At 30.9% G+C, this 15,506-nt stretch overlaps 1 protein-coding gene across 1 annotated transcript in view; it reads left to right on the forward strand.

The window, feature by feature from the left end:
• Nucleotides 1-21: 21 nt before the first annotated feature.
• The window catches only part of LOC115891907 (atrial natriuretic peptide-converting enzyme), a 43,862-nt gene continuing 28,377 nt past the window's right edge, over nt 22-15,506 (forward strand). The window contains exons 1-2 of the mRNA XM_030912506.1: nt 22-210; nt 13,844-14,263. Coding sequence (XP_030768366.1) covers nt 14,204-14,263 — 60 coding nt within the window. The 5' untranslated portion in view covers nt 22-210; nt 13,844-14,203. The remainder of the gene's footprint in view (nt 211-13,843; nt 14,264-15,506) is intronic.

The raw sequence follows: 15,506 nt of genomic DNA on the forward strand, positions 1-15,506 counted from the left end.
CATTTTACTTTGTGAGACTCGTTGGTCAGTCGAGTACCGCCGGACTAGAGTATTTTTTGAAATAATTTGGCACAGCGCGCGCTATTTTTTTAATATATTTTTTTTGCGTGAAGCGTAGAGTTATTGGACTGAATTTTTGGACATATTTATTAGTGTTGTTAGTGAAAAATATTGCTGAAAAAGCTTGGATGCTAAATTTGAATAAAAAAGGTAATTTTTTTTGTTCTCTATTTTGTAAATTACCACGCACTGTAACTATTATTTTGTTCAGATTTATATAAAATATAATAATAAAAACGGCGTCAGCGATGGCTTGGAAAATTCTTATAAATGAAGATCGCAGTTATTTTGTATGTAAAATTATATGAGGAATGTTATCGATCGCGCGTTATTGCGAAGCCATCTGGACGCCGTCTTTTTTCGTTCATACGGTATATAAATATACAGATATTGTTTTATGTAATTTTGCAAAAAACAAATTATCAAAAGAATATTTTGTTTAAAAAATAAAAAAAAATAAAAAAATAATTACAGAGATAAAAATTAGAAAATAAAAAATAAAATTAATCAAACTGAAATTAAACATTACGAAATATTCGATGAAAATAAAAAGCAAAGATTTAAAAAAAAATAATTAAAAATTATGATGTTTGAATAAAAGATATGAATATATACAGCAATTTAAAAAAATATACTACATCTTGTTATATTTACAAAATAGTAGGCGTACTGTACGTTTATATTTCGTGGGTACTTTTGCCCTTTGAGCTAAAGGTCGACCAAAAGTGAATGTAGCAAAATCCTAAATATCGTTTTCTATATTTTACTATTGCGTTTATTGTTTTATTTCTAATATATTATATTTCCTTTTTACTTATTTTTAAAACACACACATTTAACAAATTAATACCCATATGTCAACATTTGCCATTTTCGCTTAAAAAATTAGTAATTTAAATTTCGTTTCTTTATTTGAAAAATTAAAAGAGTTATAGAGGAGTGAGCCATTTTTGAAAAACACCCGGTATAATTGTTTATTTCCCATTTCTTTTTGGGACTACCATTTATTTTTGCCGGATTTTTTTGCAGTATAATTTTTTTCAGTATTAAATAAAATGTAAAATAATTTTGTCACGTATTATTTTGTTTTTCTATTTTTCTTATTTCTATAGTAATATGTGTTAGTGGTTAGAATATTTACTAATATTTTTTTATACAATTGCAATAGCTCTATGGAAATACATTTTCTGCTTGATTGAATACTAACTGATTTATGCTGATTTTCTTTATTTATTTATTTTTTTTCTGTAGAATAATGCACCCATAATATATACGGAGTGTTTTAAAAGATATGTATAGAATCCCACTATCCTACTAGGTATTCTGAAGCGGAAAAAATATTAAAATAACTCTTATTTTATTATCAGGCTACCAAGTTAATAGTTTTTTTAGAATTTTCTTCTTTAATTTACTAATTAACTTTTTTTTTAATTTTAAAATTCAGAATTTTTTGATCTAGTTGACTGATTTTGATGATTTTTTAAGCAATTTGTAGCCACATTATTTGACTTTTTAGCCCCGACTTAAATTAGAAATTAAAAAGCCCTTGTCTGTGTATTATACGAGGGAAAACAAAGTGTTGCTATTTTGGCGAAAGTTTAAAGCACCCTGTGGAATGATTTTACAAAGTTACATCTAACCAAGGTGCATCTTTGCTCGATAGTTTGTTTTTTCAGTCATCTCAATAGCTAGTTTCGTTGGAGATATTCACTTTCAAAGAAGACAGTATATATACGTTGCAGTTTATAGCAATTTTAGCATTCAAAGCTAAATTTATAAAAGCTTGGCTTTTGATCCTAACGAATACACCTACTTTATTACTGATATCCCTGTAGTGTGTATTCTTATATGGAACACTAATACAAATGAAGAAAAAAAAACAAACATAACAATTATCTATTGTAATTTAGGGTTCATTAACATTAAATTACTGAGTATAATTAACTATTTTCAAGAATTTTTATAATTTTTAACGGTAAGCTGGGCACCAAACTGGCCATCATAACCGTGAAAACGTTGGATCTCGCTACGACTCACGAAAATGTTATAAACAATTTACAATTAGCACCATTTTAACATGTTTTAATCGTCTACAAACAAGCCAAAGTACAGTTTGACGAAGACCAGTAAAAAGTAGGTTTTGTTTTAATTATAACTCCCTAGATATTTTTAAAATTCCACCATCTCTATTCATATTACCACAACACCAGAAAAAAATCTATAAAAACATTCACAAAGAAACTTTATTAGCTTCATCCTTGTGTGATCTGAAAAATCACTTATGACGTTTCGTTTCTCTGGAACCATCATCAATTTTATTTTTTTTTAAACCGATATGGGGTTTTCATTTAATTTTTGGAAGCTCATGACCTGTCAAACATGTGTTATTTTATTCAGAGTGTCATTTTCTATCGAATAATGTAAAAAATACCGAGGGTGCCATTTAAAAATCAAAAATAATTTCCGGTGAAACAGGAAGTGACCGAAAACGATTGAATACGAATGAAAAAATAAAAAAGTTATAGGGGTGAGCCACTTTTGTGAAACCCCCGGTATATTTTTTCAATAATTTTTATCTGTTCACTTTCAACTAATAATGTTTGTAATAATAATTGATGGTCATTGTGTGTGTTGAAAGGAAAAAAAATACATAGCTGCACTAAAGAAAAATTCACTTTCTCTGCTGGAGTACTATTCAAGCGAAAATGTCAAACATTTTTTTTTCATTAATAATAATTATTAACATGATACCATCAGCTGCACATCGCATGTTCATAGACAGTATAGCCTGGAATAGAAATATTATTAATAACATTTTCTTTTAATAAATATTAATACGGTAGATAGATGTTTTTTTATAGGCAATTTTAACATTTTAACATTCTTCATTAATGCTGTATCATGATATAATATGGGCTATTTCTGTTACTATTAGTGGAAAAAATGATAATATTGTTAGTAACAAATTTGTTTAATTTTCTATAGACGGAAGCAATCTGGCTTAAACGAGCATTGAACGCTTTCAAATGATTTTATACATAAACAGGCCAAGGATTTGACATAAATGTGCGGTATACAGTGTCAGGGGTTTATAATTCAATACTGTAGCTGTTTTAACATACAGGGCGAGTCTTGAATAAGTACAAATCTTTTTTTTGGGGTGGTATAGTGCAATTTCAGAAACACGTCCATAAGATTTTTTTTGGAAATTATTTCGATAAATTTTTAGCTACAAAAAACATATATTTGAAACCAATTCAACTTTTAGTTACGAGGCCGCGATTTTTAAATTCATTGTTGCCAACCATGGACATATTCGGCGCCGGGCTGACTAAATGGAATTTAAATTTCCAGCTGGGGATTCAGGTGGTAGCTCTGCTGTAAAAAATGTCAAGTTTCAACATTTATTTATTTATTTCCTGACATTGTCATTAGTTTTGACAGTTTAGTTTTGTATTACTAGTTTTAGGGTTAATAAAATAGTGTTGTGATACTTTAAACTTAATTTTTTTTACTAGCAGACCTTGCAGTTGAACACTGTTCTTTTTAGAATCTTTTATAGTGCGAAGTGTACAAGATAGCTTAATAGCCGTAAAAACCCATCGCAACTTTATTAGAATACAGTAATGTTCGGTTATAACGAACCTCATGGGACCGGCGAAAACGGTTCGTTATAAGCAAAGTTCCAAAAAAAGATAGATGCTGATAAATATAAAAGATGTGGTATTTTTATAAATACATAGATATGATATATAAAATATATTTTGTAATATGATAGATACATTAACAACTGTTCTTAAGAGGCTAATTAAAAAAAATCTTATATTTTAGTTTGTTTTATTTTTGTGAAATGAATATCATTAAATGTAATTCTACTTCGGCTAATTGATTAAGAACACTTTGCGGAATATTTCGTGACTGAAGGAAACGACAAACGTTATCAATATGTTGAAGTGCCTCTGATGTGGTCTGAACTGGTCTCAATTCTGTACTCTTCTGTTCTTCATCTTCCGCCTCTTCATCGTCATCAATATAAACTGAAGAAGACACAGAGGCGACAATGGCATCTGGCAGAAGAAGTATTCGACATTTACAAGATTATCATCGATATGGACAAGTTATCATCTTCTTATCCATTCGGCTACTGTCAAGACATCGTCTGAATCCAAATTATTTTCCACTTTTAGGAAACCACCGTGTTGAAAACAATTAATTTTTTTTATTTTGATATCCTCTGTCATGCCATATGAATGAAGATTATTTCATCCAAGAGGTTGAGAGAAAAAATTTCACCCCCACTATCAATAAAATGTACCATTTTCGAAAGAAGAAGTCGACAATAATGGCTCTTTTAAGGTCGTTATAAAAGGGTTCGTTATTTGCGAAAAAAATAACACGTAACGTTTAGTAATACCGAAGTTCGTACCTATAGATTTGGTTCGTTATTAACGAAAGTTTGTAATAAGCGGGTTCGTTATAGGCGGACATTACTGTATTTTGAATGGGAAAGCGGTAGTAATGGCCCTTTATGTCCCTTAAGCTCTGTTAGGAAGGCGAGCTTTGTTGATGTAAATATTAACTGTTTATTTATTTATAATTAATTTATTTTTGTTTCTTAAAATATTTTGATTAAAAGAAAATACGTAAAAGTGGGCAACGCTGTACCGGTGAAGCTTAATCACGTGACTAAAAGTTTATTTGATATAAACTATATTTTGATAGCCATGTTATCAAGTAGTAGATTAAATTTAGACAAAACAAAAAAAAGAAGAAATCAGTGCTCAGAAAGATTTTTTTTAAATTTTCATGGTAAAATAACTCTTTTAAATCAACCAATCAAATAGTTTCAATTATTAATTAATACGAGAGGACACTTTCTACAATATATCATTTCTTCTGACAATTATAACGGTATTTAGTCGCAAAGACAAAGAAATAAGAGTGTTCAATGTAGACTTTCTCTTTTGTTCTTATCTTAGTCTCGAGTTGATCTTGATGTTGGGCAAGCCAGTTATTGGTAGTTACCTCGCAGAAAATTACTGTACAATAGTATTTTCGATAAAAATACAGAATTCTACAATTTAATATTATACTTTCGATACGAAACTTAAACAATTGGCTTGTTAAATAAATAAAAAAAGTCATTTACAATTATAATGGTGTAACACAGTTCTGTTTAAAATTCAACATCTTCTAAAATTCTCTACAGCAATATAGAAAATTAAATTTAAAATATTGTATTATTGAAGTAAATTTTTTGGGACTTTTAACCAACCTTTGGGCCCCTTATTTTCTTAATGGTCGAAAGAATACCAAAGGAGGGTGGTCATCGAACTGAAGAAACACGTTTGTATTTTTTATTTCTTTTCTTTTAGGGGTTCAACAACACATGTCGAATATTCTCGAGATAAATATACACTTTTACAGAATATAAAACAAACCAAAAAATTGAGTTTCAACCAAAAACTAAAATATATAAAAACAACTGAGTATTACCCTTGTTTATATATACAAGGATATTACTATAAGACTTTTTCAAAAATATTAAGAAGTAATTATGTCTATGCCCTTGTGACACGCTCAGTTCTTGAAAAAATCCTATGTATTTACTCTCAAAATTTCATTCAAATCGCTACAAGCACTTAGCGCGTAAGAAAATTATAATAAATCTATCTCTGCACGAGAGGTGACACATGTTTTTTGGAACACGCTGTACATACAGGGTGTTCCGAATTGTATTTAGGAAACTTCGATAGCATATTCTGCATATAAAAATAAGCAAAAAAGCTCGTATAAATGTATGTCCTAAAATACTTAGTTTCGGAGATACAGGGTGGAGAAGTTTCATTTTTATTTCGATTTTTTCCAAATAATTTCAGATATTTAGACGAAAATTGGTGTCATTGGGAGTTTTTTTGACATGGAAAATTTGATTTCGATGTCAATATGGCTCCTACTTGGTGGGGGGCGTCACCTACATGTTCTTTAACTGGTTTGAAGAGCAATAACTTTTCGTCTGTACCTGTATAAAACTACTGAGTGAAAAAATATACATTTTCGCCATTTTTTACGTAAAAAAAGACCAAACTAAACCAAACCAACGATACTACATATTTAGTATTCAAAATTATCCCTATTTTTTGGATACTAATTTTGTGCTGTAACTATTCTTGATATATTAAAATAACTATTACAGTTTTATAATTTTGTTAATTCAATTTCATGGCATTAGTTATTTTGTTTTTTTAGCTAAAAATGTTTATTATTGCTCTATGCCCTATTATTTTGGTAGGCGTGTTTTAAATCTGTGTCCAAAAATATTAAATTTAAATTTTAAAATAACTTTCACCACTCTTTTTGAATCAATTTGTTTATCTTACTATAAATACGATATCCATGCGATTGTATTTAAATGCCACATACCTGAGCTACATTGATAGACTTCCTACTTATGTTGTAAATATACGGTTTGTTATTCCTATATTTAAATAACTAACATAAGGTGGAATTCAAAATAAATCATTTTGGTCTTAACATATAGGATTAATTTTTAAAATAATTTAAAATACTTTGTGAGGAATACACCAAAAATCTAATAAATACAGAGTGTTCTACTTGAATTATCGCACTCGTTTTGAGATTTATGAAAAAAATATTGTTAAAACGAATAATAACATATATTGAGTAAAATTGTTTATAATTTTTAAATAGATTTGTGTGCCTGGAAACGTTTGATCCTTTTTTAATCTTTCTCGAATTAGAGTTAATTTTTGACATCTACAGATTGACCTCGCCAAAACTATCATCGATCTCATTCCTCAGCCGACTTTGACGCCGTTTTTTTTCGATCATACAGTATTATAACTCTCTAAGTTAATTTAACTCTTTTAATTTGATAATACTTAATAATAATTGCCTTATTCTTACATAATTTATGAATTAACAAACTCATCTTCAATTGTATTTATTTCTATTTTGCTAGTAAATGAAGACTTGAAAAATTCACACGAAGAAACTAGACTTAATTAGTGTTTTATCTTCCTACTAATTGTTTTATTCGGTTATTATATCATCACAATTCACAATGTACCATACATATACAGGGTGCACCAAAATTTTTTTTTTCTTTTTTTGTTAAAGTAATATTTGAGACATTTTTCTGAGCATCCTGTCTACAATTTAATCAATTATTGTGAAAATTTAGGTAGGGTAAGGTATTTCCTAAAAAACAAGCAACATAAATTTATCAAAAGTAATGCACTGATTCAAATGTCATTTTTGACATAAAATTACTTAAAAAACTGTCAAACTTATGACATTATACACAAAATCTGCTTATCCAATGGTAAATGTCATCGATTTTCATTTCCAAGTCAACTTGACGCCGTTTTTTTTCGATTATACAATAATTATACAGATTATACATATTATTTAGATAACATCAGGCTATAATTTTAATGAAAAACAAATTTAAGCATAAATAATTTGTTTTTTTATTTATTTATTATCATCTAGATCGTCTAGGTATTAAACAAAAATGATCTATAGACTGTGAAATTTTCTCCACATGTATTTCTATAAAGCGATAATATTGCTTAAAAGTGTGTCAACATAAATTATAGATATAAAAAACGTATATTGACAACAACTTATTAGTTTTTTTTCTGATATATTTGTCGCAACTGAAAAGTGAAACTACCCATACATAACTATGTGTATTCTCTATAATATAAATATACGTTCATAATTTTAAACTGCGAAAAAATCGATATATACAGGGCGCTTCAGAATTATCTGAACATAATTTTACCACCTGACTTATTTTTTTCGTTAAAAAGTTACGGATTCGTGAAAATAAATAATATTTAATAATAGGACCATACGATCGAAAAAAAAACGGCGTCAAAGACGGCTGGGAAATGACAATCGATGATAATTTTGGCGAGGTCAATCTCTAGGCAATCTTTTTTAAGGCGCTTGCTGCCAGCTGGTATTAAGAAGGTTGTTATTTATTTTTATATCGAATAAAAATTATTTTTTACTGGTGACATGACGTCTAGAGATTATTCTCGCCAAAATTATGATCGAGTGTCATTCTCAAGTCGGCTTTGACACCGTTTTTTTTTTCGACCATACAGTACATACACTGAGGCAATTTTTAGCCGACCATACCAACAGGTATGGTAGGCTATTAACATCGGCAAAAAAAAAGTAAAAGTAAAGAGTAAAGTAAAAAAAGTAAGTAAAGTAATTTCACTCAAAATGAGTTATTCTGTCTGTCCGTCTGTCCGTTTGTCCGTTTGTCCGTTTGTCCGTCTGTCCGTCTGTCCGTCTGTCCGTCTGTAACACGATAACTCAAATACCGCTAAACCGATTTTAACCAAATTTGACATAAAAATACTGTGGCACCCAAGAATCTGGCCATTAGTTTTTGGTAAGGGGGTATGGGAGGGGGTTAAAAATTTAAAAAAATCGTAACTCCAAAATTCCAGTAGCTAGCGAAACGCGGTTTTCAATTTAAGATTAGGAATAATATTTGCAACAAAATTCGTAATAACATCAAAATCAGTCAAAGTCGCAGTTTTTGAGGTATTCCGTGTTTCCGTAGTCTGTTTTTGAGAAAATCCGTGTGGAGAACTCCAAACTCAAAAAACTCAAAAAAAAAACAAAAAATTGGAAAAATTCCCTTACTTTGAAACTAAAAGAACTGCCTACCAACTTTTTATTAATATATTTTAGTATGGGCGGCTATACGTGCCTCCCGGCGCCAATTTTTTTTAGTTATTTTAAAATATTTTTTAACATAAACTAACTTTTATTAAAACTATCTATATATAGTCTATAAAATGAATAACTTTGAATTTTGACCGTTATTTTTTATCAACATGGCAAATATAAAATCCCTCTGTCAAAAAAGTTACTGATATTCTTTAAATTGAGTGCCGGAATGAATCAGATAGGTAACTCTTTTTACTTTCGTGAAATAGAAAAGGAAAATAATAAAACAAGTGACAGTTCTTCCTCTTCTTGCAAAAATCAACACAAAATGGCATAATTGTCAAAAGTAAAATATCAGCTTTTGACATTTCTAAATATCAGACCAATGCCGTCTCTAATAAAACAGCCTCGGAGCGAGATTTATGACGTCACGCTAGTTAGATACTACGGATTAATAAATATGTTGTAGAATACATGGAAAACATAATTATTCCTCGTATTTTTTTTAAACCAAAAAAAATGAAAAACTAAATGAAAACTTAATCAGCGTTTCCGAACCTAAATCCCAAGAAAATAAAAAATTTTAGAATAATTTTACATATAAAATGACAGCGATGTTTATTTCATAGCCATCGCTGACGCCTTTTTTTCTATGATATTGTATTATTTGCAAATATAATTTTTCGAACATTGATACTTGCAAAATATACATATAAATTATTTTGAAACCCCAAAATTTAAATTATATTTTACATTTTACCCATTATCTTATGTACCTAGTCATTATTTGTATATTGTAAAACATTTGCTGCGTTTGTATGGTTCATAGTTTATTTGCCAAAGTATTTATTACTATAAATAGTTTGCATATGTATAGTAATAATATTGTATTATTAACTGTATATTATGTATATTTCATGTAAAATATATCATTTTTAAAATTCAACCTAAAAATATGAGGAATAATTATGTTTTCCATGTATTCTACAACATATTTATTAATCCGTAGTATCTAACTACCGTGACGTCATAAATCTCGCTCCGAGGCTGTTCTATTAGAGACGGCAATGCGTCAGCATGGCCGCAAGTTGCTAACTTAATAAAATTAACACTAGAAAAGCCCGCGAGAACTGTCAAATTCAAAGTTATTCGTTTCATAGACTATAACAACTGGAATTTCGTATTTTATCATTTCTTCTTAGTGATGTTACAGTTGTTGAAAGAAGAAAAAGGCATCTACGGGTAAGGCAAGGTACGGCTTACCTTCAACTTTTGTTATTTAAATACCTGTTAAATGTCACACAGTCAGAGTGAAATTTCTTGCAGTTTGATCGCAATGCTTTAGTAATAACAATAAATAATGTTTTTTACTGTTTTTAATTTATACACTAATAAAAAAAATGAAGCACTTGACCTAATTGCAATGAGAGTTCAAGTCAAGTAAATAAATTATTGCTTTTATTGAATTTCACCGGGACCTTATCTATACTAATATATAAAATCCTTAAATGACTGACATACTGATTAATCAAGAACCGAACCTGCTCAAACCACTCAACGTAAGAAGCTCAATTTTGGCATACACGTTGATTCTAGGGTGTAGAGGTTTGATATTACAATATTTCAATAAATTCAACTCCTCAAATATTACAATATTTTTTATTTAAAAAACGGTCAAGTTTCCGAAAAAAACGCTTAAACACGTATATTTTATTTTGTTTTTTTACATATTTTAAGATTTTTTAAAAATGTATACAGGGTGTTTCGAAAAATATGGTCATTGATTAATCACGATCCTGCTTAAAGCGCTTGACGTAAAAAGCTGATTTTTGAAAAACAGATTGACTTTAGGGTGTAGAGGTTCGATAAGAAGAGATTTTTCGAAACTCGATGGTGGTGACTAAGGGGGTGAAACTATCCCTCAAATATTAAAATATTTTTTATTTAAAAACCGGTGAGTTTTTCGGAAAAACTCTTAAGCACGTATATTTTATTTTGTTGTTTTACATATTTGAAGATTTTTATAAATTTATACCGGGTGTTTCATAAAATATGACTAATGAGTAATCACGATTCTGCTTAAATTGCTTGACCTTTAAAGCTGATTTTTGACAAACGGATTGACTGTGGGGTGTAGAAGTTCGATAAGGAGGGGTTTCTCGAATCTCAAATTCCAAGAGGGTGAAAACGCCCCTCAAATATTACAATATTTATTATTTAAAAAACGGTTAGCCTTTCGGGAAAACGCTTGGACAAGCATAATTTATTTGTTTTTTTTACATATTTTGAAATTTTTTAAAAAATCATACAGGGTGTTCCAAAAAGTTGGGTAATTTTTTAAGCACGATTCTGCTTAAACTGCTTGACGTAAAAAGCTTATTTTTGACAAACGGATTTTTCGAAAGTCAAATTCCAACGAGATGAAACTATCCCTGAAATATTACCAAGTAATATAATAATATAGCCATATTGTTTTTTCTCATGCTGACATAAATGTGAGAAAATTTTATCCAGTTTGTATGTTAATGGAAAATTCGACGTGAACAAAGTCGCTGGTACACGTTAGTAATAGATATAACAAAATAAATTAAAATTTTCTAGGTTACTTTTTTGTTCTATGTACAGGGTGGCTCGAATTCGACGCTCATCATTGGGATTTCGGAAACCGTAAGAGATACAGGATCGGTTAAATGGAGGCAAAGTTGCGCAATTTGATGCTCAATAAAATGCCGTATTGCATTTTTTTCTTCTTTTTTTTCATAAAATATCCTGGTGATGGAATTTTCTGTACGAAACGTCGGCAAATATCAAAGTGACTATATATAGTCACTTAGTCACATAGTGTAATCCGATTTTCCAATGGACGTTTCGTCTTTGAGCGGCCATTATCAATTTTATTTTTTTTAAATACGGTCCTCCGATTTTTTATTAAGCGATTCTTAAGAGTTTTATTAATAATATTTGCAGGAAAGTGATGCAAAATCAATCAACGTAGACAGAAAAGTAGAAAGCATTCTATATAACGTAAAATCGAGAGCAAAAAATAAAACCAATTACAAAAAACACGTAATAAAAATAAAAATAAATAATAAAAGAAAGTTATAAATTATAACAGAAGGCAACGTTCAATTTTCTCGAGATATATGTCGAGTAATTACATATAATATCGATATTTATTTGCATCTGAGGTTGTAAGCGAGTCTCCAAATCGAAGCATTGGCGAAAAAAATGCTTAACTTTCACTATTGCCGCTGTTTTTTCAATCTAGATGAAATCTACTACCAGTTATAGATAGACAAACTCTTTTTCTTTGCTATGCGCTTGTATACAGGTAATATATCAGTACCTGCTTGTAGATAAACAGAACGTTAAGTTTTAATCTCAGTGAAATAAGTGAATATAGAGGCTAAGAATAGTTCTTGGCTGTATCTCGGAAAGCATTAAGGATGATTTACAGTACACCGGACCGTGCCCGAGTCGGTTAGTCGGAATAGTTAGCCAAGATAAGGATTTCTGTAAAATTGAAGATAATTTAACATTACACCTGACCGCGCTAATCCAATATTACAGAGATAATAGCCTTAAACCAAACGCCTCAAAGACTGTCACTAGCTTGTTCCATCTAAATAACAGGGAAGCTAACAGAGCAATAAATATCAATTGGAACGACCAGCAACTGAGATTTTGCCCACGGCCAACTTATTTAGGTGTCACATTAGACCGGACCCTGTCATTTAAACATCATGTCGAAAAGACTAGGGCCAAAATTTCAACACGGAACAACCTGTTGGGAAAGCTGGCAAGCTCCACCTGGGGGGCTAATCCGCACACACTAAGAACTACTGCTCTTGCACTCTGCTATTCTGTTGCCGAATATGCTGCACCAGTTTGGGAACGCTCCTGCCATGCCAAAAAGATAGACCCGATGCTGAACCAATCGTGCCGTCTAATCACCGGTTGCCTAAAACCCACATCGGTCCAACAGTTACACCTCCTCAGCGGGATAGCTCCACCCCACATAAGGAGACAAGTTTCCAGCATGAAAGAGAAACAGCAAGCTCTTTCCGATACCCGGCACCCGCTCTTCGGACAATACGCCGCTGGACCCAGGTTGAAATCTCGAAAAAGTTTTCTTTCTGCCGTCCAGCCACTTGATAGCAGCACGGCATCCGCAAAGAGACTAGAGTTGTGGTCAGCAACTTCAACAACTCCAAACGATTTTGCTCTAAGGCCAAAAGAGAGCCTACCACCTGGTGCGGAACAGGCATGGCCGGTGTGGAGGAGTCTGAACCGTTTGCGTACTCAGGTTGGCAGATGCAAGACAAACATGAACCAGTGGGGCTACCTTGACGGACCTGTATCCTGTGAATCCGGAGAGGAACAAAATATGAGGCATCTTCTCGTATGACCAAATCTCCCAAACATATGCAATCAGAGTGATCTGGCGGAGGGAAATACCAACGCTCTGGAGTGTACCAAGTACTCGATATCCTGTATATAACCGCTGTGTGCATATATATGTTTTGTATGTTTGTCTAATTCTGTACAAGTTTTGTTCCTATTAATGTTGATTGTTTGACTGTTTTTTTTTAAATGTATGATGTACCTTTTTTATTAATTTGGCCGTTTTGTATATTTTATATGTGTGTTTTTGTATTTCTTGATTTTTTTTCATATACTGAGTTGGACACGAATAAATAAATAAAATTGAATTGGAGCCAGAAATGGCTCAAAACGAAATAAGTAAATTACCAACAGATATTCAGGCTGAGACGACAAACGCCATATCCAAACTACTTCCGTTTAAATCCCGAATAACTTATGAAAAGGAATACAACAAACGTGCGAGAAGAAATAAAGTTTTTAACCTATTCGCTGTTCCTGCTTTGGTTACTATTTTTGATAGATATAAGGCAATTTTAACAGTTGCTATGAAAAAAATAAAATAAAATATGCCATAAAAATAATGGAGTATCTTTTTTTAATTTCATCTTAACGAAATTTTTTGTTATTAAAAAAGTTTATTATTATTATTATCGAATTAATCTTATCCATTTAATTTCAGGTGAAAGTTCCTACCATGCAGATATACTACTGTACCAATCGTATCACCAATCCTGAAGAGAAAACATCAATTTTGATCCTCTAAAGAAATTTTATTTGGTTGAATTCAGCACACCAAAATGACGGATTGCTCTTCCAAACAATAACATCATAATAACATGCATTCAGTGATGAAAGTTTCGTGGTTTTGTAGCTGATTCTACACCTAGTAACACAGTTAAAAATCGTGTCAAATCGTGTCAAAGTACGTGACTTAAAAGTACGTGTTATACTACAATATAATCGATAAGGACTAAATCAGGACTGTACGCTGTACAATTGTGGTGTAGTGCGAATTTCAATGAGATAGAGTAGTTGTAAAATGACCGTATCGGCTATGGATAATGGAAAGAACCACAGAAGAAGCTCATGGGATTCTAGGGTTAGTAGCACGTATAAATAAATAAATAAATAAATGCCTTTATTGTCAAAAAAATTTACAATTTGTAGACAAAGGTAAAGTAAACAAACAAAAGAGAATACAAAACAAGTATACAAATTACATTGCCAGTCTTATTGTTTAAAATAAACATTTATAAATGTTTACAATGTCAAAGAATCAAAAAAAAAATAATTTTCAAAAATATTTAGTAAGTTTATAACAAAAAATATAGTAAGTTTATAGTAAATATAGTAATAGCAAATATTAGACCAGTGTTTACAAGATCAAATTCGGTTATCAAAATATAAGTCATTTCCGGCGTAAAAAGCCTTGTCTAGTAAATAAGATTTTAATGCTTTGCGAAATGAAGAAAATGAATTTATTGATTTGATTTCAAATGGCAGGTGATTGTGCATTTTTTTCGAGTTGTATAATATTGAACTTTTAACTAACTCTGGGCGTGGGGTAGGTAGATAAAGATCTTGCTCCGCGTTTCTGAGTGGATAAGTGTGAGATGGCCTTTCTTGAGAAGCTGTTACATGCTTACGTATTAGGCAAACGGATTCAAATATAAATAAGGAAGGAAGAGTTAATATTTTTAATTTTTTAAAAAAGTCCTGGCAATGAGTTCTGCTGTTTAGTCCCAGTGAATATCGAACAGCTCTCTTCTGGAGCTTGCAAATGCGGTCAAATTGAGTCGCACAACACGTACCCCAGAATGGAAAGGCATATCTGAGGTGCGACTCAAAAAGTGTATAATAAACAGTTCTAGCCACTGGCAAGTTAAACTCCTTAGAAACAGATCTTAATGCAAAACAGGCAGAGCTCAATTTTTTCGACATAGCCTTGATATGCATGTTCCATTTTAGAGAATTGTCTACAACAAGCCCTAAGAATTTTACGACGTCAATGGTGGTGTTGTTAAGTACAAAAGGCTGCAGCGAGTCTTTATACGACAAAGCTTTAGTTTTAGAAATGTTGAGACTCAGGAGGTTCGAATCGCACCAAGATTTAATGGTGATTAAGTCATTTGATATAATCCTATGAAGTGCCGTGACGTGCTTGTTGCTCCAAGTGAAACTAGTGTCAAAAAAAAATAGTCAAAATATGTCAAAAAGACATATTTTACCACTGATGTTTATGTTAGCAATGTCGTCAGATAATTGCTGAAATCAACCATTAAGTGAGAAAAGTGAATTTTACGCCTGTTTGTGAGTAGATTATATTAATATAGATATTATAT

The sequence above is a fragment of the Sitophilus oryzae genome, unplaced genomic scaffold (assembly GCF_002938485.1).
Source record: "Sitophilus oryzae breed Bouriz unplaced genomic scaffold, Soryzae_2.0 scaffold_119_pilon_pilon, whole genome shotgun sequence".
Classification (NCBI taxonomy): Eukaryota; Metazoa; Arthropoda; class Insecta; order Coleoptera; family Curculionidae; genus Sitophilus; species Sitophilus oryzae.